The following is a 25,338-nucleotide window of genomic DNA, read 5'->3' as shown; positions in this document are numbered from 1 at the left end:
AGATCTTGATTCTTTTTTTTTTGTCATGTTGTCCATAAAAACAATTTTGCACGTTTTACGAACAGAAGCAGCATCGATTCATTATATAGAATGATCAAAATACACATGCTTACAACCTCCCCTGTCCTGTAAGTATTTTAACTATAAGTTGTAATTAACATTATAAAATTTATGTGAAATATCAAAACATTTTTTTGAATGATCATATCCATATATATATGTGAATAAAACATTCGGGTTGAGAAAAGTATTTGGTATTGAATAATATTTGAAGCTTACATTTGCAGGCAATTGGTAGAATATATACGTATATTAGTTTAATAAGATAAATCACCATTTGAAATCATTAGTAGAATTTTGTCCATTGTAAGTACACGTAAAATAAATTATAAAATTTATTATATAAAAATTAAAAAATAAAGATCTATAAATTTAACAAAACTTCTGAAATATACTTATTAATTAATAAAAAATATATAGATAAATACATATATACGAAAACGATATTTTAGTCTTGAGAAAAAAATAATTTTCTTCTTTCATTTAAAATAATTTGACTAATTTGTCAAATACTTAATTTTCTAAGAGAAGTTCTTTTTCTCCAAATAAGTTAGGAGGTGAAAAGGGCTCATGTTAAATTATGAGTAATAATTAACATATTTACGGCAAATAAATTGAATTAAAATGTGAAGAGACTACAATTTTGCACAATTATAGTTGCTTAACATAAATAGAAAAAACGAAAAATAATTAAATATATATATATATATGCCCCGAGGCACAAATCGCACTTTATATCATACGATTATACTTTTGCACAATGATTCATTTGTATCGCACTGACATTATTTTGATGCATGAACTATAAGATAAAAAAACATCTCTTTTCTTAGTGAAACAAAAATATACTTGAACGGCGTCAATCATTTATCTGTTCACACTATGTGATAGATTCGAATTTAAGATCCTTCAAACCATTTATAGAATTGAGTGGTACTTCATATCAAAGAAACCGTCGACGATCAATTTTATATCGATTTCAATATGACATAACTTATCAAGATCTCTTCACTTTCATCATTTTCAGGTACCTGAGCCTTTGTCAAGGTTGATGAAGTGTTATTTCATAGTGCTCTTTCAAAGCACTTACCTCATTATCATGACCATTTTGATAATTTGCTCCTCTCCTTCCTCAAGGAGTTTTACGTTTGGAATTGATTGGTCAATCAACTTGTTGGCGTACCATAGACTCTGTCCTTCTAGGACTATTTATTGGAGCATTTGCAGCTTAATTAAAATATTGGGTAAGCAAATACATCTGGCAATTTATCTGCAACATTTTGCAAATGAATTGTCACATGAACTTTAAGTTCGCGTTTTTTAACGATGATCTAGATAATTCACCACATATATATTTTTCAGCTGCTACACATATTTTCCCCTATTGTTAGGAAATCTAACATTTACTCCAACTTAATTAGGGATCCATGTAACATCCCCCAACTAGAAAGAACTAGGATGAAGTTTAAAACTTAAAAAAATGATCTTTTGAAAGTATAAGGAAATATGGAAAATTGATAGCAAGTTAAAGTTGAGTTTTGGTCAACATCAAACGATCATAAATTCTTTTCAGGAGCAGTTAGGAATAGTTCCATATATGTTTGGAAAGGTTTTGGAATGATATTTCCAAACGCCGCAAAATTTGTGTGATTTTGAGTTCTTTGAGGGAGTTATGTCTTTCAGAAGTTTGGTCGTTGGATTAAGGAAAGCCTAATACGGATTTGGGAAGGGCAAAGTTGTCTTTTACATACCTAATTAAATAAATTCGTAGTGACTTAATTGGGGTAAAATCTAACATGGCTCACTTTAGAAAGATTGAGATTTTACGTTAGGGATTTTGGAGAAAGAACGCAAGAAAAAAGAGAAGAGGAAAAGTAAGAATTTCCAAGAACGATTATTCAATTGTGGATAAATTCGGGGGTGATCCCTAAAAAATTATGTAAGTCTCTCATGGAAATCGGGTTAGTTCATCCACGCACCAAACGTGTTTAATCCGGTGAAATTCGTCCTAAAAAGGGTTGAAAGATGTTCTTGACTTTTATTCTTGAATTGCATTGAATGTTAGAGTTTTGAGACCTCTAATGTTGGGTTTTAGAGTTTCTTTGAGTTATGTTCATGAGTACTAATTTTGGATATCAGGATTTAAAATGATTTTGAGGAAGATATTTGAGTTTAGGTGAATGGGGGATGAAAATTAAAAAGGAAAAAGTCAAGCAGGTTCCATGAAACTAATTCGCGTCGCGGATTTGTTCCCCCAGTGAACAAAAAGTCACTCCGCGTCAGAGAGGACGCGGACTCCACTGTCTCAAAATTTAATTTCATAAATAATTATTTAGGAGCATCTCTGCGTCGCGTACTTGTTCCAAGACTATGATTTCATAACTTTTTTCAAGTATAGTTATTTGGAATCATTCCTAAACATCATGAGGTATTTTCAAACACAAATCATAATCCTTGAATCCATAATTCATTTCTTAAGATTCAATTCAAGTAAGAGTTCAGATTAAGGTCAAGAGTCAAAGTAAAGCGAAATTCATCAAAGTTTCAAGGTCTTTTACAAATGTTTCAACTTTGTTTTGATACTAAGAAAGTTTCAAGTTAAGCTAACAGTAAAGAGTTGAGTTCATTTCTCAAAAGTTATAGGAAACAAGTATTTCCAAGGAATCATAAATGTTCTTACATATAATATAAGAGGAAACGGAGATTTCCAAAACAGTATTGAGCAAGAAAAGGGAATATCGATTCCAAGAGAGCTTTTAATCTAAGTGTCGAGCAGTTACCTTGACCCAAAGAAAGAAGTTGTTTTAAAATATATGACCTAAGTATATTTTTGGGAGTACTATTGAGCACCGATATAGGGATGCGAGTTCATATTAACTCAAGTCTACATAAATCATGTAGCCATCATGGGCATTAAAGGATCATATTTTTTAGATGATCACTTAAGTTTAAACTAGTGGATCCACTAAGTTAAGTAAGGTATCATACCGATGTCAATGTATAGAATGGTCCTTGGAAGTGTTAGGTAAAACATTATACCATCGCTTAGGCTCATATTGTTGGTTGTCATTCAGAGAATCTCCCACATAAGTTATATTACTTTGAATGAGTAAAGTTAAGTTTGCTGGTTTATATTGAGTTAAGTATACGTGTAAGTGTTTCTTTCACAATCCCTTTCAAGTCTATATGTGTTTGTATTCTAACTCGCATACTCGTACATTTAATGTACTAATGTCAGTTCGTCTGCATTATAATATGACGCATACGCAGGTAACCAGAGTACCATTCAACGCCTCGTTGATCTAGCTTGAGCACTAAAAGTCTGTTGGTGAGCCTCCTTGACTTCCGGGGACCCTTTTATTTCCTTTCTAGTATAGTTCATTAGAATGTTGTAGGGATTGTCCCAACATCAATCTCAGTTGTTTAGAAGCTTCATAGACAATTAGTAGTTCATTTTCCTTTACATTATTATTCTATGTTAAACACTTGGATTGCCATTCTTGGGCAATTGGAATGTTATTTTTTTCACATTCTTAAGTTATATTATTTAGTTATTTGAGTAAGTCTATTTTACTAGTGTAATAGTGTTAGAATCTTCCGTTGAGTTAAGTCAGTCAGGTCAAGGGTTCACTCCCAGCCAGCAATGGTCTTCGAGTGATAGTTACGTCCAGGGTATAGACTCAGTTTGTGAAAAAATTAGTATCAGAGCATAAAGTTCAAGAGTCCTAGGGAGTCTATGAAGTCGTGTTTGTAGAGTCCTAGTTATTGATGTCAAGCGTGCCACATCTATAATTAGGAGACTGCAACATTTAGGAAATTCCTCACTTCTTTCATATCCTTTTGCTTTAGGGTTTATCTCTAAAAAGTCTCTCTAATTCATGCTTGCGCGTGTTTTCTAATAACCATGCCTTCACCAAAGAGCCATCAGAGTTTGTCCAATGAGGAGGAATGTTGAACCACAAGACTAAGTGATACCTAATGCACCAAACGTTCAACCTCCAGGAGAAGTCACCAATGTGGAATTCCATGAGGCGGCTTCCATATGTTAAGCCAAGCAGTGACTAATCAGCTTGGGCAGCAAGGAGGAGCTCGTCAAGAGGAGGCTGACACTTCAAGAATTTGCAAGTTCCTGAGGATGAGTCCCCCAAGTTTCACTGATTCGTACACTATAGTGGACCTAGAGAACTTCTTTGAGGAATTGAAAAATGTGTTCGAAATTATGCATATATCTTATATTGAGAGAGTTGAGCTAGATGCATATCAACTCAAGGGTGTTGCTAGAACTTGGTTTGATCAGTTGAAATGTAACACTTCGAAAATCCAAGACGTGTTCTAGAGCCTAAATTGATTATCAGAAGGTTTAGACACTATATTAAGGTCCATTTTAATGAATATAAGTCATTTAGGAAGTTTTGTAACCAAAACATCCAAGAACGTCCATGACGTTTGGAAACTAGTTCAATAAGGTACTAGCGTGTCTTAGCTTATTTGACTAGTTTTTAGGAGTCGTAAAATGATAAAAATGGTGAAAGAGTGTTTAATACGTATTAGAGTTAGTTCATAGTTGAAACATCCAGGCACGATTCTCCAAGGACCAACTGAGGGCCCTTGAGGAGGATCCTCACAAAAGGTGGAAAAAGATGTCAAGACATAGTGTCCACAGACGGATGCACTAACGAGGTGTGGTCCAATCAAAGGGGCGTCGATGGACACCTAGAAAAATTAATGAAGGTACTCTTTTGACAACTCTTTGAACTTACCTGCAGATGTGCTGCACGGAAGGGGGGACTGGTCATCGATGACCCACGATTCATCGATCGTGGTATCATCTGTGACGACTGGTTTTCACTGCACGTTTTATCTTAGGTTAACTAAATAATTGATTTAGTCAGGAAGTTAATTAGGGTTTAGGAGAGGTATAATTAAGTAATTTAACCCCCTATATAAATCCCTAACCTAATTATCCTAACCAAACCTCACATAATTCCCATACCCAAAACTCTCCTCCTTCTCTCTTGTTTCTCTCTAGTGAAGAACTCCGTTGAAGTCCAAGCTAGGGGAGGGTTTAAGGGCTAAAAATAGTTAATTTACTCCATCAATCTTCATCAATTAGTAAGGTATGTGATCTTTTTCACCTTTGAGACCTCTTCCTCAAAGGGTTCCACCAAATTGATTTCAAAAGATCGATTTTCTAGTGGGTTTTCATCCAATACGAAATTGATATTATGAATTGATTTGTTTATGATTTAGTTTGGATATTATGAATGGATTAAAATGTAATATAACTCAATTATGATATATCTTGGTGTACTGGTCTAGTTTGTAGAAGATGATCGTTAACCTTTAACCCTAGGTTGTGATCTTGATGTGAATCGAGTAAGGTTGGTTCAATTGAATTGGTTATTACATGACTTACTATCCTATGATGTTTTTGTATTAATAATTACTAAATTAGGATAAGTTATAGTCCTATTATGCTAGTTCTTGAGAAGTTGATCTAGGTTATGAAGTAGGTTTTGAATTGACCTAAGTATCTATCTTAAGCTATGAACTAGTGATAAATTTTTATATAGTAATTCAATTGGTTTTGTTATCATGTTGGTTATGGTTATATAATGATATTATACCCTAATTGGGTTGAACTAAGGGTTGATGGTAAGACCTTGATGATGAATTATGAAGGAGACATGGTAAGTCTTGTGATTCTTATTCTTTACTTCAATTATGGTTAATTGTGATTATGTCATGATGTTGTATTAGAGTATGCCTTGTATTAGGATTTTATAGGGTTGGTATGATGTTGAATTGAAATGTCTTCACAATGGTTTGTGAGGTGTTGGCTATGATGTAAATGTTATAAGGATGGTGAATGATTTACCAATGTGCCTTATTATGAAGTGATATGTTCATGTGCTTACCTGACCTATATGAATTGTAATGAAAGGACAATACTCATGCAATTATTATTGATTCATGATGATGATGATGATTATACAAGTGTTAGACCCTATGACCTACAATAAGCTATGATGATTAATAAAGAAATTAAAGATATTTCAAAAATTGACTCTAGCTTAGCACCGAGTGAATTAGAGTGAGAACTGTCCCTTCCCACATAGGGAAGGTAGGATCACTAGTGTACTCTTGAGATTGGAGACTACAATTCAAGTTGCATAAAGAGGGTCCTAATTATATCTCCTAGTTCTTGAACTATGTTGCCCCCATAGGAATACTAGCTAGTGGATCCACATAGTTGCTATATTCATGTTTTGGCACTACCTTGGCAAGTAGTTCGCCTTCTTTCGGTTTAGGGTTCCATGACACCGGATTCCACATTAGCTCATGTGGTCTATGTCAGTTAGCACAAGACGTTCCCAAAAGGTAAAATGAATTAAAGGAGTAAATTGTAACTAAGATAACCTAAGGAGTTTAGCATAGTCTAGATAGGGGTATGGGACTCTACCTAAACATTGCACTAGTTAACCTTGAAGGAAGTCATAGGAGGATGTTCTTATGTATGAATATTCTTATAATGGAACATGATATGTATATGATAAACTTGCACATTGTTGATACAATATGTTGATTGGTGTCACTTATAAATATCTGTTGGTCAACATTGTTAAAGTATGATTATATGTACTCTCAAATATCATGCAATGTGAAGTAAGAGGTTGGTCATGGTTCTTGTTGAGTTATGTCATTAAGGTTATAGGATTTTGCTTGGTCATTGCACTTGTTGACTTGATAGGGGTCCATGGGTAATTGTTTCACTTTGGTTATGTTATAATGAACTTTTATTCATGGTTATGGTTATTTATGACTTTATTATAGAGTTATTTGACTATGTATTGAATTACATGATATGCATGTTAAATTGACTAGTTTTGATGTTGTTGGTTTTGTGATATACATGCCTATGACTTAATGAATATGTCTTGTTGAATATGTATAAAGGTTTTCAAAGTAAATTGCATGCTTGATGAAATGTTCTCTTTTAGCATGTTTTCATTATATGTGTGCATATGGTCTCATAGTTAGTACAAGTGGGTACTAACCCCATTGCTTTTGTTTTCCCAACATTTTAGGTTCCGGTCGTTGAAGGGCTTTTAGAGACGACTTGAAGAAGACTTGAATTTCTCAATCATCCAAGTGGGGTAGGTCCTCACTTTCCGAGGGCGATGTCAGTATCAAGCCTGTGATATTGCTTTAGTGTTGAAGACTCTTATGTTCTTTCCTTTTCACTTGGATATTAAATGCTGTATGACCTATATGCAGTTTTGTTTCATTGACGTATGGGCTACGACAAATTTGATATGCTTTTATTAGATAATTATGAGATGAGATCCTGCTAAAATGGTATCGCAGACTACCGCCTGCCTTGTAGATCCTGCTAAAATGGTATCAGAGCCAGATATTCTATAAGAACATGCAGTAGATCTAATGAATGCGAAGCATAGATATGAAAATTATATCAAATTTATGAATATTGATGATAATAATATAAAAAGTACTAGACTAGAAGAGGTAGATATACCTCAAAATCTTGACTTGTTAAACAAGTGGACTATCCCTAAGGTGGATACAAGATTAATTTATGATTATGGTTGGTTTGATAAATTATCCACTAAGCCGGTGGTTAAAGCCACGGAGCAATCTCTGGCTCTAAATTCTGATGAACAGATTGTTCAACTCTTGAACAAAAGAGATATTGATATTTATAAATCTGTATATACCTGGATGCATATTGGTATGGTGCAGATTGCCTTTAAACCATTAACTGTTAAAGGGTTACCTGAAACGTTTTTAGCAGCTCTACGAGATGCTAGAAATATAGATTTCAGACAATTGCTTATGGGTTTGATTGAATCTACTGTTGCCTATGGACCAGTTTATTTCAATACGCAACCTAATTTGCAATTATCTTTATCTGATAGAAATATTCTTGATGCTCGTACATTAAATGTTAAAACCCATGGTTATAACTATGCTATTGGTTCTGAGCTTATTTGCTTATCTTATAGAATTTAATACAAGTTATTAACTACTTTAAATCCTAGATGCAAATTATATGATTCATCTAGTGAAACTGTTCTTGTCGAAACTAATTTTGTTAAATCAAAAATTACGACTAGAAGACCTATTAAATGGGATGAAATTAATTTTCCTGATAAATGGATTTTAAATAATGTTGTGTCTCAAAGACAGGTTGCGGAAGAAGTCTTTAATAGTGACTATTCTCATATTTCTACGAATCCTGATGGTAATGTCTGTATTGAGTTTGCTGACAACTCTTTTGTTTATAACTCTCCGATTTACAATAGGAGATCTTTCTCTGGTTAAAGGAGGTTACCAGAAATTCAACATATTTCTCCAATAAGTTACGAAGGTCCTAGCTATGGAACGGCTAGGCAAAGACCTTTATCTCTTCATACTTTAAGTGATACTACAAGTGAAGACATGGTTGAAAGGGTAAGGACAGACCCTAAGACAAATATTGTTCATGCAACTAATAAGTTGTCAGATTTGGATCCAACTCAGTAAGAAATGGATTTCAGTATTGATAAATCAAAAGATCTCAATGATCTTTAATTATGAATAATTGACTCATTGATTTTAGTCCAAGATCCCTGGCTCGAAAGCAAATTCAAAAAGAATTTTACAGTAAAAAATGGAACCAATTTAGAACTTGGTTTTTTGAAACTTATAGTAAAAATGATTTAAATAATATTTCTCAAGATTTTTATGATATTTGTATTTTACACAACAAAATTATTTATTTTGTTCCATGGTTTATAACTACTTATTTACCTTTATATATTAATGTTATTGAAAGGACTTTTAAAGAGAGTAATGGTTCTATCACTAAAGTCATTTACCCTCCTCAAGCTCCTTTTATTTTGCCAAATAATCCTGAGTTAACTTTTTCAGCTTTTCAAAAGTTTATTCAAACAGATGTTGCTCAGATTAATGTTTAAGAGGTTAATAATCTTATTTCTCAAAATAATTATTTGAGTCTTTATGTCAAAGTTCTTGGAGAACATATTAGTTCCTTAGACAAAAAATTCGATGATTTGAATAATTTGGTAAAAGAATTTCAAAAAGCTCCTAAAGAAGATAAAGCTTCTACTTCAAAAACTCTTTTAGATGTTGCTACATATCTTCAACGTCCTATTGATACTTCTGGTTTTAAAGTTAAATATTTTTATAAAGAAGTAGAAGATCTTCTTGACAAAAAATTGTCTGGTTTAGGTTCAAAACCAATTACAAATGATTTTTCTAAATCAAATGATAATATTGAAAAACAGCTCCTTGGTATCCAATATCCAAATCAAGATGTTTCGGAAGTAAACTCCAGAAGATTTTGATCTGGTTATAACCAAAAACAAAAGGTTATAGGAAAAGGGGGTTATGCAACTCTCCCTTCTATGATGAATTATTATTATCCTCGACCTACTCCTCAAGATGTGCTAGTTAAAGAAAGAGATTTGAATCAAACTAACACATTCTATAGTGGAAATGAGGTGTATGAATGGAATTTGGATGCCTTAACAGAAAGACATGTTTCCATTTTAGTACATCGTATGTTGATGTACTCATCAATTTGTCGTCATACGAATAATAATAATGACCATGCAATATGTAAAATGATTATAGCAGATTTTACAGGTCAACTTAGAGGATGGTGGGATAACTTCTTAACACCTGAAGAAAAATATGAAATTATTAATGCATACAAAGAAGAAATTAAAAGAGAAGCTAGTACTGATGAAAAGGGACAACCAGCAGAAAGGATTACAACCCACAAGGTTGAAGATGCTGTGTATACACTTGTTCTTACTATCCTAGAAAATTTTAATGGAAGATTTTCCAATCAGAATGAGACTATTAGAACTTTAGTGAATGGACTTAAATGTAACCATTTGGGACATTTTCGATGGTATAAAGATACTTTCATGAGTAGAGTCATGGAGCTACCTGAAAGTAAATCAAGCTATTGGAAAAATAGATTTATTGATGGTCTTCCCTCATTATTCTCTGAAAGGGTTAAAAAGATCTTAAGAGGGGATAGATCAGAAATCCCTTATGATACATTAACTTATGGAAAATTAATAGGGATGTGTACCCAAGAAGGATTAAATCTTTGCAATGAGCTTAAACTGGCTCAACAAATAAAAAGGACTAAAAAGTCTGAAAGATCTCAATTGGGAGATTTCTGTACACAGTTTGGTATAGAAGGACCGTCTAGTTCTAAACCAAAGACGAGCCAAGCTGGGGAAAGACATCATAAAAGACATCATCGTTCAAAACGACACAAAGAAAAGAAAGAGGAAAAGAAATCTCATAGGAAAGCAACAAGGTTTGCTAAAAATTTCTCTACAAGGGATTTGAAAAACATTAAATGTTACAAGTGTGAACGATTTGGTCATCTTGCAAATAATTGAAAAGAACAAAAGTTTAAACCTTTGGAGTTGGATGAACCAACTAAAGATAAACTCTATGAGTTACTTGATGAATCAGATTCAGATTCCAATTCCTCTGGTAGTTCTGGTAATTCTTCAGGTTATAGTACTGATAATAATGTTGATAAGTGTTGATATTATTACTAATAAGTGTGTTAATTGTCCAGGTGATAGTTGTACTTTTGGACATGATGAATTTTATAAATCACAATCTCAGATAGGAGATTCTTATCTTGATAAACTGCATCAAAGTTTTGAAGATTTATCTTTTAAAATGATTTCTTCATAAAATATTATTGAACTTTTAAAAGATGTTTCAGATAAAAATCTTAGAAGTAAGATTTTAGATATGACTTCTTCAAAACCATCTTCTTCAAAAAAAAATTGAAAGACCAAAGAAGAATGAAGAAAAAACTTTTGAAAATTTCAATGCTAGTCCTTATTCTATTCAAGAAGTATTTTCAAGACTTGAAAAGAAAGGAACAAGTGTTGTAAGAGATACTTCTTTGGATGATTTAAAACATGAGGTTGAAAACCTTATAAAAGAGATTAAATCATTAAAACAAAATCAGTTAATTAATGATCATCATATTTCCCAACTAGAAAATAATATTTCTGAAAATGATCTTTCTATTTTTTAAAAAGGGAAAGATGTTATGGAAAATGAGATTGATGAATCCCAAAAATTTCTTGGAATGATGCAAATTGTTACTGCTCATCGTTGGTATGTAAATTGTACCATTCTACTTAATAATGATTTTAAGATTTCGAGTATTGCTATGATTGATAGTGGTGTTGATGTTAGTTGCATTCAAGAAGGACTAATTCCTTCAAGATATTTTGAAAAAACTACGCATGTTGTTAAAATCTGCATCAAATCATACTTTAGACATCAAATATAAATTGTCTAATACTTGTATTTGCCAGAGTAAAGTTTGTATTGCTCACTTTTTCTTTCTGGTTAAAAATCAATTATATCCACCAATTATTCTTGGAACTCCTTTTATAAATGATATTTATCCGTTTTCAAAATTAAATGCAAAAGGTTTTACAGCAAATTATAATGGTAATACCATTAATTTTGAGTTCATAACTAAACCAGTCACTGGGGATATTAACTCTTTGATTTATCTAAAACAAAAGCATATTGAGTCTTTACAAATGGAAATTTACAGTCTGAATATTTTAGAATCTTTAAAATCTTTTAATGTCCAAGAAAAAATTAAATTAATTTCTGGAAAAATTGCTTCTAATATTTGTGAAGATCATCCAAATGCTTTTTGGGACAGGAAAAAGCATATTGTGACTTTGCTATATGAAGATTCTTTTAATGAATCAAATATTACCACAAAATCTCGCCCCTGCCAAATGAATTCTGAATTAGTCAATTTTCTGAAAAAAAGAAATTGATAATTTATTATCAAAGGGACTTATAAAACCCTCTAAATCTCCATGGTCTTGTACTACATTTTATGTTAATAAAGCTGCAGAACAAGAAAGAGGTGTTCCCAGGTTGTTATAAATTACAAACCTTTAAACAAAGTTTTAAAATGGATAAGATATCTTATTCCTGATAAAAAAGATCTTCTTTCCAGATTATATGATGCCAATATATTTTCAAAATTTGATTTAAAATCAGGATATTGGCATATTCAAATTTTTAAAGAACATACTTATAAAACTGCGTTTAATGTTCCTTTTGATCAATACGAATGGCATGTTATGCCTTTTGGATTAAAAAATGCACCATCTGAATTTCAAAAAATTATAAATGATATTTTTAATCCCTACATGGATTTTATTATTGTTTATATTGATGATATTCTTGTTTATTCTAAAATATTAGAATCTCATATAAAGCATCTTGATATTTTCAAGAATATTGTTATACAAAATGGTTTGGTTATATCCAAGACCAAAATGAGTCTTTTCCAAAGAGATGTAAGATTTTTGGGTCATCAAATTTGCCAAGAAAGAATTACTCCAATTCAGAGATCCATAGATTTTGCATCAAAATTTCCTGATGAAATTATTGATAAAACTATGTTACAAAGATTTTTGGGCAGTTTAAATTATATTTCTCCTTTTTATAAAAATCTATCTAAAGATCTTGCTCCTTTAACTGACAGGTTGAAGAAAGGTAAAATGTTACCTTGGAATAATGATCTTACTAATCTGGTTAAATCCATTAAGCAAAGGGTTAAATATTTGCCTTGTCTTACTCTTGCTAATCCAAATTGGATTAAAGTTATTGAAACAGATTCTTCCAATATTGGTTATGGAGGAATATTAAAACAAGTAAATCCCCATGACAAAATTGAATATCTTGTCCGATTTCATTCAGGCAAATGGTCTGAATCCCAGCGCAAATACGCGACTGTAGCGCATGAAATGCTTTGTATAGTTAAATGTGTTTTAAAATTCCAGGATGATTTATATATGTAACGACCTGTTTAGTCGTTTTGAGCCGCAGATTTTATTTCTGGAAAAACAGGCTGAGGCGACGAACCCAACGACGGATCGTCATGGGCACGACGGACCGTCGCAGGGTCTCGTTTCCAAACACTTAGAAAATCTGAAATTGGGTACTGAAAATCGACTCTCTGAACTTCGTAACGGAGTGGCAGGACGGACCGTCACCGGTGTGACGGACCATCACAGGCCATTCACCCAAAAATCAAGTTTCTGAACTATGCGACGGTGTCACGACCCAAATCGGGGCCGCGACTGGCACCCACACTTACCCTCCTATGTGAGCGAACCAACAAATCTAAACCTTAACATTTCAATGTAATAACAACAGAAAATAATGCGGAAGACTTAAACTCATTAGTAAAACCAATTCAGTAACTATCAATATTCAATATCTATTATTCCCAAAACCTAGAAGTCATCATCACAAGAACATCTACTTTAAACTACTAATTCTAAGAGTTTCTAAAATCTAAAAACACATAAGAAGCTAGTCCATGCCGGAGGTTCAAGGCATCAAGACATGAAGGAGAAGATCCAGTCCAAGCTAGACGCATTAGCTCACCCTGAAGATCCGATGTGACGAAGACTGGCTTGAGTTATTGTTGAGTCGAAGATGACGGCACGTTTGCTGCACTCCACAAACAACAAGAAGAAAACAATAAAAGTAGGAGTCAGTACAAAGCACGGGTACTGAGTAGATATCATCGGCCAACTCAAAATAGGAAACAGTATATATCAAGAAATATCATAAAAACAACTATAATACTCAACATGTAGCAACAACAAGCACTATATCATTAACAATTACCGTCAAGTTCACACAAAAGGGCTCAAGACCAAATGCCATACTCATTTGGGAATCATGTTCATTAGATTGAGTATATTAACATCTTTCAAGATTCATTATCTTTAATCCTCTTGTGTCGGTACGTGACACTCCGATCCCTCATATTCATTATTCCTCTTGTGTCGGTACGTGACACTCCGATCCCCTAGATCTACGTGTCGTTTCGTGACACCCGATCCCCTAATTCTACGTGTCGGTTCGTGACACCCGATCCCCTAATTCTACGTGTCGGTTCGTGACACCCGATCCCCTAATTCTACGTGTCGGTTCGTGACACCCGATCCCCTAATTCTACGTGTCGGTTCGTGACACCCGATCCCCTAATATCATTCTGTAAATCATCAAGCCTTCTCTATACCAAGGCATCATCAATCCCATTACTTTAATTCATCAAGCCTTCTTCTATACCAAGGCATCATCATTAATAATGTATATTAAAGCTTCTTTTCAAGATTTGGGATTCAATATTTTCATCATGCTTATCTTATCACAATCACCTAATCATATTCATGCGAGCATACAATTAAGCATATAGCAGGGTTTACAATATTATCAATACATATCATTCTCTATTAAGAGTTTACTATGAAAGCATGAAAACCATAACCTACCTCCACCGAAGAATTGGAATCAACAAGCAATCTCCCAAGCTTTGATATTCTTCTTCCTCGTTCGACTCTCTCTCTCAATCGATCAATCTATCTCTCTCTTTTCTTTTCTCTTTTCTTATTCAAAACCCTCTTTCTTTTACCCTAATTAACATATAACTAAGTGTGAAAGATGACAATAATACCCCACTAATTAACCCAAAATTACCTCTTTTATCCCCCAAGAATTTTGAGTTATTAATGTAAACCCACGAAATCTATAATTAAGGAAAGAATAGTCCAAAACGTCCCTTAAAACGTGTAAAGAAATCCAATTCTAACTGGGATTGCGTAACCTGTGACGGGCCGTCCTGACTGCGACGGTCCGTCACTCAGGTCGTCGTGAGGGCCAGGACTTTATTTTCACCAAGGACACTGTGACGGTCCGTCCTGCAAGTCCGTTACGAAGTTCAGAGAGTCGATTTTCAGTACCCAATTTTAGAATTCCAAAGTATATTGAAACGAGACATCTGTGACGGACCATCGTGCCTGTGACGGTCCGTCGTGGGTTCCGTTGTTTCAGCCAGTTTTTCCAGAATTGAAGTCTGTTGCTCAAAACGACTAAACGGGTCGTTATATTAGATACCAATTTACCCATCGTTCGTCCCCGAACGATCAAAAGAAGGAAAACAAGGGCGAATAAGGAGTACCTGAATCTGTAAATAGATGTGGGTATTTTTCTCGCATATCCGCCTCCTTCTCCCAAGTGGCTTCTTGAACCGGTCGATTCTTCCATTGCACCTTGATGGTTGCAATCTCTCTTGACCTCAACTTGCAAACTTCTCTTTCTAAAATAGCAACAGGCTCCTCCTCATAAGACAAGTTCTCATCAAGCAAAACTGAATCCCAACGGATAATGTAGTTTCCATCCCCGTGGTATCTTTTCAACATAGACACATGGAATACCGGATTCACTCCGGAAAGCCCTGGGGGCAAGGCTAACTCATAAGCCACCTCCCCTATTCGCTTAAGTACTTCAAATGGTCCAATATACCTTGGACTTAGCTTACCCCTTTTTCCAAACCGCATCACCCCTTTCATAGGTGAAACTTTCAACAAGACTTGTTCACCTTCCATGAACTCTTAGTCTCTAACCTTTCGATCTGCATATTCTTTTTGTCTACTTTGCGCCGCTAGAAGCTTTCCTTGAATAGACTTCACTTTCTCTATCGAATCCCTCAAAAGGTCAGTACCCCAAGGCCTAACCTCAAATGCGTCAAACCAACCAATAGGAGACCTACATCTCCTACCATACAAGGCTTCGAATGGAGCCATGTCAATGCTTGAGTGATAGCTATTATTGTATGAAAACTCCGCTAAGGGTAGGAAGCTATCCCAATGACCACCAAACTCTATCACACACGCACGAAGCATATCCTCCAACACTTGAATCGTTCGCTCAGACTGACCATCGGTCTGAGGATGGAACGCAGTACTAAGGTCCAACCTAGTACCTAATTCCGCATGCAATGTTTTCCAAAACATAGAAGTAAACTGCGTACCTCTGTCTGATATGATGGATAGTGGAACCCCATGCAATCGAACGATTTCTAAGATATAGATCTTGGCTAACTTCTCGGCATTGTAAGTAACCTTAACCGGAATAAAATGAGCAGATTTAGTTAACCTATCAACAATCACCCAAATGGAGTCATACCTGCCCATTGTCTTCGGAAGACCAACAACAAAATCCATTTCAATTCTTTCCCACTTCCATTTCGGAATGGGCATTCTCTGAAGTGTTCCTCCGGGCCTTTGGTGTTCATACTTTACTTGTTGACAGTTTGGACATTTGGCAATAAAATCAACAATGTCACACATCATTCTAATCCACCAAAAGTGTTGTTTTAGGTCACGATACATCTTGGTTGCACCCGGATGTATAGAATACCTTGAACTATGAGCCTCTGTCAGAATAGTGTTGATCAAATCATCGACGCGGGGTACACATACCCTTCCCTTGATTCTCAAGACACCTTCCTCATCGATTTGTGCTTCCTTAGCCTCCCCTCGCAATACTTTATCTTGGATTCTTCTTAGTTTCTCATCATCAAATTGTCTTCCCTTAATCTTGTCAAGAAAGGAAAATCTTGCCTCCACAGAAGCCAACAATCCTCCCTTCTCATTTACTTCTAATCTCATCAAGTCGTTAGCTAAAGTCTGAACCTCTCTAGCCAATGGGCGTCTAGAAGCTTGCAAGTGAGCTAGACTTCCCATGCTTCCCGGCTTTCTACTTAAGGCATCCGCTACAACATTCGCCTTTCCCGGATGATACAAGATAGTGATATCGTAGTCTTTTAGTAACTCCATCCATCTCCTCTGTCTTAAGTTCAAATCTTTCTAAGTAAAGACATACTGTAGGCTACGATGATCCGTATAGATCTCACACTTAACCCCATATAAATAGTGTCTCCATTGCTTTAAGGCAAACACCACCGCATCCAATTCCAAATCGTGGGTCGGATAGTTACGTTCATGCACCTTTAGTTGCCTTGAAGCATAAGCAATCACACTCTTCTCTTGCATTAGTACTGCACCCAAACCAGAATAGGATGCATCACAATAAACAATGAAGTTCTTACCCTCTACTGGAAAGGTAAGGATAGGTGCGGTAGTCAACAAGGTCTTGAGCTTCTGAAAGCTTTCCTCACATTCGTCCGACCATACAAATGGAACATTCTGCTTAGTCAAGTTCGTCAATTGGGAAGCAATAGAAGATAATCCCTTGACAAATCGGCGGTAGTAGCTAGCTAACCCAACAAAGCTCCTTCTTTCTGACACGTTAGTGGGTCTTACCCAATTCTTCACTATCTCAATCTTAGAAGGATCCACCATCACTCCATCCTTAGAAACCACGTGTCCCAAGAAGGACACTGCATCTAGCCAAAACTCACACTTAGAGAACTTGGCATAAAGCTTCTTCTCCCTCAACATTTCCAATACCATTCTCAAATGCTCTTCATGTTCCTTCTTGCTCTTTGAGTATACCAATATATCATCAATAAATACGATCACTAAGATGTCCAAATATGGCTTAAAAATCCCATTCATCAAGCTCATGAACGCAGCAGGGGCATTCGTAAGACCAAAGGACATCACTACAAATTCGTAATGCCCATACCTCGTTCGAAAAGTAGTCTTTGGCACATCCGTTGCCCGTATTTTCAATTGATGATAACCGGATCTCAAGTCAATCTTAGAGAAGACACAAGCACCTTGTAACTGATCGAACAAGTCATCAATGCGGGGAAGAGGATACTTGTTCTTTATGGTTACCTTGTTTAGTTGTTTGTAGTCTATACACATTCGAAAACTCCCATCCTTCTTCTTTACAAACAAAACCGGAGCACCCCAAGGGGATGCACTTGGTCTAATGAAGCCTTTGTTCAATAATTCTAGAAGTTGTGACTTTAACTCTCTTAACTCCGCGGGAGCCTTTCTATAAGGGGGTATAGAGATGGGACAAGTACCGGGTTCAAGATCAATACAGAAGTCAATATCCCTATCCGGTGGCATACCAGGAAGATCTGCAGGGAACACATCCAAAAACTCACGAACTACTGAAACCGACTCAATCGAAGGTACTTGGGTAGTGTCATCCTTGAGATGTGCAAAGAAAGCTAAACACCCTTTACTAGTCATTTTCTTAGCACGAAGAAAGGAGACGATGCGGACCGGATTGGAAGTGTAGTCACCCTCCCACACTAACGGGTCTGTCCCAGGCTTGGCTAACGTCACCGTTTTAGCATTACAATCCAAGATTGCAAATTGCGGAGAAAGCCAAGTCATACCTAGAATCACATCAAAATCGTCCATTTCTAAGATAACCAAATCTACATAGGTGTTGCTCCCCACAAAGTTCACCAAACAAGACCTATACACCTTTTCAACTACCACAGACTCACCCACCGGAGTAGAAACACGAATAGGTATATCAAGTAATTCACAATGTAAAGTTAGACCATTAGCAAATGAGGAAGATACATAAGAAAATGTGGATCCAAGATCAAACAATACCGAATCCATGCAATCACAAACAAGAAGATTACCTGTGATGACAGCATCAGATGCCTCCGCTTCAGACCGCCCAGGGATAGCGTAACAATGGGCCCTATCGTTCGTCTGTCCGTTGCCCCTACCATGTTGTGATGTAGTGGCCCCAGTTTGCCCATTACCTCTGCCGTTTTGGTGACCACTATTACCTCGACCACCACGCCCTCCAGAAAAACGGCCTCTACCATGACCACCTCTACCTCTAGCTATTGGGGGTCTGTAACTTGGTCTGGGACAATTTCTCCTAATATGTCCAATCTCCCCACATCCATAATATTCTTTGGAGTCGATCATATGCCCCTCGGAGAAGTGTTGACCGGTCTGAGGTGGTCCCCCAACTACAGTCTGTAGTGAAGACTGAATTGGTCGGACTGAGTAACTTCCCGAACCCTGTCCTCTAGTGTAAGAACCATTAAACTCACCTCCCTTTCGAAGCCTTTTTGATGTCGATGTTGTGGTGAAGTCGTCTGGCTTCACTCCTTCCACTTCTATCACAAAGTCTACCACCTCTTGGAAGGATTTTGCCGTTGCCGCTATCTGTAAGGCCGAAATCTGCAATTCTGACCTCAACCCCTTCACAAACCGGCGAATTCGCTCTTGGCGACTGAAACATAATTCAGTGGCATATCTGGATAGTGCACGGAACTTAGCCTCATAAGCATTAACCGACATCCTACCTTGCTCTAGGCTTAGGAACTCATCCCTTTTCCTATCCCTCAAAGTCCGGGGGATATACTTCTCCATGAACAAGCTAGAGAATGAGGCCCAAGTCATAGGTGGTGCCTCTATTGGTTGACACTCGATATATGACCGCCACCACATTTTGGCGTTCCCTTGAAATTGATAAGTCACGAACTTAACACCAAACCGTTCTACTATACCCATCTTGTGTAGTAGCTCGTGACAGTCAACCAGAAAATCATACGCATCCTCCGATTCAGCACCCTTGAAGACTGGAGGTTTCAATTTCAAGAACTTACTGAAAAGTTCATGCTGATCATTTGTCATTATAGGCCCAGTAGTCAGACGTGGAAACGTGCCTATTTCCAATGGAACATCCATGTGGGGAGCCATAGTAGCCGCATGTTGTACCTCCGGAGCCTGAGGTGCTGGTGCAGAGAACACTGAGGGTGTCTGGCCCTAATCAGACAACCCACTGAGATAGGCGAGAACCTGATTTATCATCTCTGGGGTAGGTTGGGGTGGCATTTCCTCATTTTGAACTTGTTCAGTTTCCCCATCCTCCCCTCCTCTTATTACCTCCTCAGTCAGTGGAGGAGTCACTACCCTAGTATCAGATGGGCTAGGTGCTCGTCCTCTTCCCCTAGATGACGTCCTCCCACGACCTCTACCACGGCCTCTTGCCGTTGTTCTTCCTCGAGCCACAGCCCCAGTGGCTGGCTCAGTTGTTTCTTGTCTGTCCGGTGTCGCTGCTGGCGCGGTCGTTGCTCTAGTTCTAACCATCTACAAAATAGAGTGAAGATGGTCAGATACCAATTTGTATCACCTAAATACCAATTAGATCCAAGTAATAGCACGAAAGAAAGAATGAAAGAGTGAAATTTTCCTAAAGTCTTATAGCGTCTCAAGGAAAAGTAAAGGCGTCCCCCTACCGTTCCTTAAGACTCTACTAGATCTGTTCTTGTGTGATGAGACCAACGAACCTAATGCTCTGATACCAAGTTTGTCACGACCCAAATCCGGGCCGCGACTGGCACCCACACTTACCCTCCTATGTGAGCGAGCCAACCAATCTAAACCTTAACATTTCAATGTAATAACAACAGAAAATAATGCGGAAGACTTAAACTCATTAATAAAACCAATTCAATAACTATCAATATTCAACGTCTATTATTCCCAAAACCTAGAAGTCATCATCACAAGAACATCTACTTTAAACTACTAATTCTAAGAGTTTCTAAAATCTAAAAACACATAAGAAGCTAGTCCATGCCGGAGGTTCAAGGCATCAAGACATGAAGGAGAAGATCCAGTCCAAGCTAGATGCATTAGCTCACCCTGAAGATCCGATGTGACGAAGGCTGGCTTGAGTTATTGTTGAGTCGGAGATGACGGCACGTTTGCTGCACTCCACAAATAACAAGAAGAAAACAATAAAAGTAGGAGTCAGTACAAAGCACGGGTACTGAGTAGATATCATCGGCCAACTCAAAATAGGAAATAGTATATATCAAGTAATATCATAAAAACAACTATAATACTCAACATGTAGCAACAACAAGCACTATATCATTAACAATTACCGTTAAGTTCACACATGAGGGCTCAAGCCCCAATGCCATACTCATTTGGGAATCATGTTCATTAGATTGAGTATATTAACATCTTTCAAGATTCATTATCTTTATTCCTCTTGTGTCGGTACGTGAAACTCCGATCCCTCATATTCATTATTCCTCTTGTGTCGGTACGTGACACTCCGATCCCCTAGATCTACGTGTTGTTTCGTGATACCCGATCCCCTAATTTTACATGTCGGTTCGTGACACCCGATTCCCTAATTATACGTGTAGGTTCGTGACACCCGATCCCCTAATTCTACGTGTCGGTTTGTGACACCCGATCCCCTAATTCTACGTGTCGGTTCGTGACACCCGATCCCCTAATATCATTCTGTAAATCATCAAGCCTTCTCTATACCAAGGCATCATCAATCCCATTACTTTAATTCATCAAGCCTTCTTCTATACCAAGGCATCATCATTAATAATGTATATTAAAGCTTCTTTTCAAGATTTGGGATTGAATATTTTCATCATGCTTATCTTATCACAATCACATAATCATATTCATGCGAGCATACAATTAAGCATATAGCAGGGTTTACAATATTATCAATACATATCATTCTCTTTTAAGAGTTTACTATGAAAGCATGAAAACCATAACCTACCTCCACCGAAGAATTGGAATCAACAAGCAACCTCCCAAGCTTTGATATTCTTCTTCCTCGTTCGACTCTCTCTCTCAATCGATTAATCTATCTCTCTCTTTTTTTTTCTCTTTTCTTATTTAAAACCCTTTTTCTTTTACCCTAATTAACATATAACTAAGTGTGAAAGATGACAATAATACCCCACTAATTAACCCAAAATTACCTCTTTTATCCCCCAAGAATTTTAAGTTATTAATGTAAACCCACGAAATCTATAATTAAGGAAAGAATAGTCCAAAACGTCCCTTAAAACGTGTAAACAAATCCGATTCTAACTGGGATTGCGTAACCTGTGACGGGCCGTCGTGACTGCGACGGTCCGTCACTCAGGTCGTCGTGAGGGCCAGGACTTTATTTTCACCGAGGACACCGTGACGGTCCGTCACACCTGTGACGGTCCGTCCTGCAAGTCCGTTACGAAGTTCAGAGAGTCGATTTTCAGTACCCAATTTCAGAATTCCAAAGTATATTGAAACGAGACATCTGTGACGGACCGTCGTTCCTGTGACGGTCCGTCGTGGGTTCCGTTGTTTCAGCCAGTTTTTCCAGAATTGAAGTCTGTTGCTCAAAACGACTAAACGGGTTGTTACAGACGGACAGCAGGACGGACCGTCGCAGGCGCGACGGCCCGTCACAGCTTGCGTAATCCCAGTTGGAGTCAGATTTCTAGTTAAGTTTTAAAGGGGCGTTTTGGACTATTCCTGCTATAATTATATATTTCGTGGGTTTATATTAATAACTCAAATTCTTGGGGGTAAAAGAGGTAACCTTAAGTTAATTAGTGGGGTATTATTGCCATCTTTTATTCTTTATTATACACTAATTAGGGTAAAAGAAAGAGGGTTTGAATAAGAAAAATAGAAAGAACAAAGAGAGACAGAAAAAGAAAGAGAACGAGTAGAGAGAGAGAGAAATGAAGAGGATAGCAAGGATTTTGAGAAGATAGCTTGTTGATCGCAATTCTTCGGTGGAGGTAGGTTATGGTTTTCATGCTATTCGTAGTAAACTCTTAATAGCGAAGGATATGTGTTAGTAGTATTGTAAACCTTCTATATGCTTAATTGTATGCTTGCATGAATGATGTTATTATGTAATTGTGAATAAATAAGCATGATGAAGCTATTGAATCCAAAATCTTGAAAAGAAACCCTAATCTACTTTGTTAGTGATGATGCCTTGGTATAAAAGAAGGCTTGATGAACAAAAGTGGTGAGATTAGGGGATCAGGTGCCACGTTCCGGTACCAGGATAGAATATGGATCGGGTGTCACGTTCCGACACCAGGATAGAATATGGATCGGGTGCCACGTTCCGGTACCAGGATAGAATATGGATCGGGTGTCACATTCCGACACCAGGATAGAATATGGATCGGGTGCCACGTTCCGGTACCAAGATAGTATATGAGGATCGGAGTGTCACGTTCCGACACCAGGATAGAATATGGATTGGGTGCCACGTTCCGGTACCAGGATAGAATGAGGATCGAAGTGTCACGTTCCGACACCAGGATAGTATATTGAGGAGCGGAGTGTCACGTACCGACACGAGGGGAATAAAGATAATGAATCTTGAAATATGTTAATATATCCAATCTAATGAACTAAATTCCCAAATGAGTATGATGAGGAGGTGTGAGTCCTCATTGATGTGCTTGGTGTTGTAACCAAGGGTTATGGTAACTGTAAATGCTGCATGCTAAGGATATTAGTTGATTTTATGATATTGCTTAATACATACTGTTTTCTATTTTGAGTTGGCCGATGATATCTACTCAGTACCCGTGTTTTGTACTGACCCCTACTTTTATTGTTTTCTTCTTGTTTATTTGTGGAGTGCAGCAACCGTGCCGTCATCTTCGACTCAACAGTAACTCAAGCCAGTCTTACTACATCAGAAATTCAGGGTGAGCTAATGCTTCTAGCTTGGACTGGATCTTCTTCTTCAAGTCTTGATGCCTTGAACTTCCGGCATGGACTAGCTTCTTATGTATTTTTAGCTTCTTAGAATACTCTTAGTTTGGTAATTTGATTATAGATGTTCTTGTGATGATGACTTCCAGATTTTGGGAATAATAATAGTTATTGATTTTATTAATGAGTTTAAGTCTTCCGCATTACTTTATGTTGATATTACCTTGAAATGTTAAGGTTTAGATTGGTTGGTTCGCTAACATAGGAGGGTAAGTGTGGGTGCCAGTCGCGGCCCGGATTTAGGTTGTGACAAACTTGGTATAAGAGCATTAGGTTCGTTGGTCTCATCACACAAGAACAGGTCTACTAGAGTCTTAAGGAACGGTAGGGGAACGCCTTTACTTTTCCTTGAGAGGCTATAATACATTAGGAAAATTTCACTCTTTCATTCTTTCTTTCGTGCTACTACTTGAGTCCAATTGATATCTAGGCGATACGAATTGGTATCTGACCATCTTCACTCTCTTTCGCAGATGGTTAGAATTAGAGCAACGACTACGCCAACACCAACACCGGCCAGACAAGAAACAACTGAGCCAGCCAATGGGGCTGTGGCTCGAGGAAGAACAGCGGCAAGGGGCCGTGGTAGAGGTCGTGGGAGGACGTCGTCCAGGGGAAGAGGACGAGCGCCTAGCCCATCTGATACTAGGGCAGTGACTCCTCCACTAACTGAGGAAGTAATAAGAGAAGGGGAGGATGGGGAAAGTGAACAAGCGCAGAATGAGGGATTGCCACCCCAACCTACCCAAGAGATGATCAATCAGGTTCTGGCTTATCTTAGCGGGTTATCTGATCAGAGCCAGACACCCCCAGTGTTTTCTGCACCAGCACCTCAGGCTCCGGAGGTACAACATGCGGCTATTATGGCTCCCCGCATGGATGTTCCATTGGAATTAGGCACGTTTCAACGTCTGACTACTGGGCCTATAATAACAAATGATCAGCATGAACTTTTCAGTAAGTACTTGAAATTGAAACCTCCAGTCTTCAAGGGTGCGGAATCTGAGGATGCTTACGATTTTCTGGTTGACTGTCATGAGCTACTACACAAGATGGGTATAGTAGAACGGTTTGGTGTTGAGTTCGTGAGTTATCAGTTTCAAGGGAACGCCAAAATGTGGTGGCGGTCACATATTGAGTGTCAACCAACAGAGGCACCACCTATGACTTGGGCCTCATTCTCTAGCTTGTTTATGGAGAAGTATATCCCCCGAACATTGAGGGATAGGAAAAGGGATGAGTTCTTGAGCCTAAAGCAAGGTAGGATGTCGGTCAATGCATATGAGGCTAAGTTTCGTGCATTATCCTGGTATTCCATCCAACTGTGTTTCAGTCCACAAGAGCGAATTTGCCGGTTTGTGAAGGGGTTGAGGTCAGAATTGCGGATTTCGGCCTTACAGATAGCGGCAACGGTAAAATCCTTTCAAGAGGTGGTAGACTTTGTGATAGAAGTGGAAGGAGTGAAGCCAGACGACTTCACCCCGACATCGACATCAAAAAGGTTTCGAAAGGGAGGTGAGTTTAATGGTGCTTACACTAGAGGACAGGGTTCGGGAAGTTACTCAGTCTGACCAATTCAGTCTTCACTACAGACTGTAGTTGGGGGGTCCACCTCCGACCGGTCAACACTTCTCTGAGAGACCTATGCATGAATCCAGAGAGTGCTATGGATGTGGGGAGATTGGACATATTAAGAGATATTGTCCAAAACAGAGTTACAGACCTCCAAATGTTAGAGGTAGAGGTGGTCATGGCAGAGGCCGTTATTCTGGAGGACGTGGTGGTCGAGGAAATGGTGGGCACCAAAACGGCCGAGGTGATGGGCAAACTGGAGCCACTACATCCCAACAAGGTAGGGGCA

At 37.4% G+C, this 25,338-nt stretch overlaps 1 protein-coding gene across 1 annotated transcript; it reads left to right on the top strand.

The window, feature by feature from the left end:
- Nucleotides 1-7,542: 7,542 nt before the first annotated feature.
- Nucleotides 7,543-8,091, top strand: LOC138337910 (uncharacterized). The gene has a single exon (XM_069288348.1). The coding sequence runs from the start codon at nt 7,543-7,545 to the stop codon at nt 8,089-8,091; it is 549 nt and encodes a 182-aa protein (XP_069144449.1).
- Nucleotides 8,092-25,338: the final 17,247 nt, after the last annotated feature.

Source organism: Solanum lycopersicum, chromosome 8, assembly GCF_036512215.1.
Source record: "Solanum lycopersicum chromosome 8, SLM_r2.1".
NCBI classification, from domain to species: Eukaryota; Viridiplantae; Streptophyta; class Magnoliopsida; order Solanales; family Solanaceae; genus Solanum; species Solanum lycopersicum.
This window is presented reverse-complemented; position numbering and strand designations above follow the sequence as displayed.

Excerpts from the sequence above, each read along its gene's own strand:
- LOC138337910 (XM_069288348.1), top strand. The coding sequence starts at position 7,543 with ATGAATATTGATGATAATAATATAAAAAGTACTAGACTAGAAGAGGTA.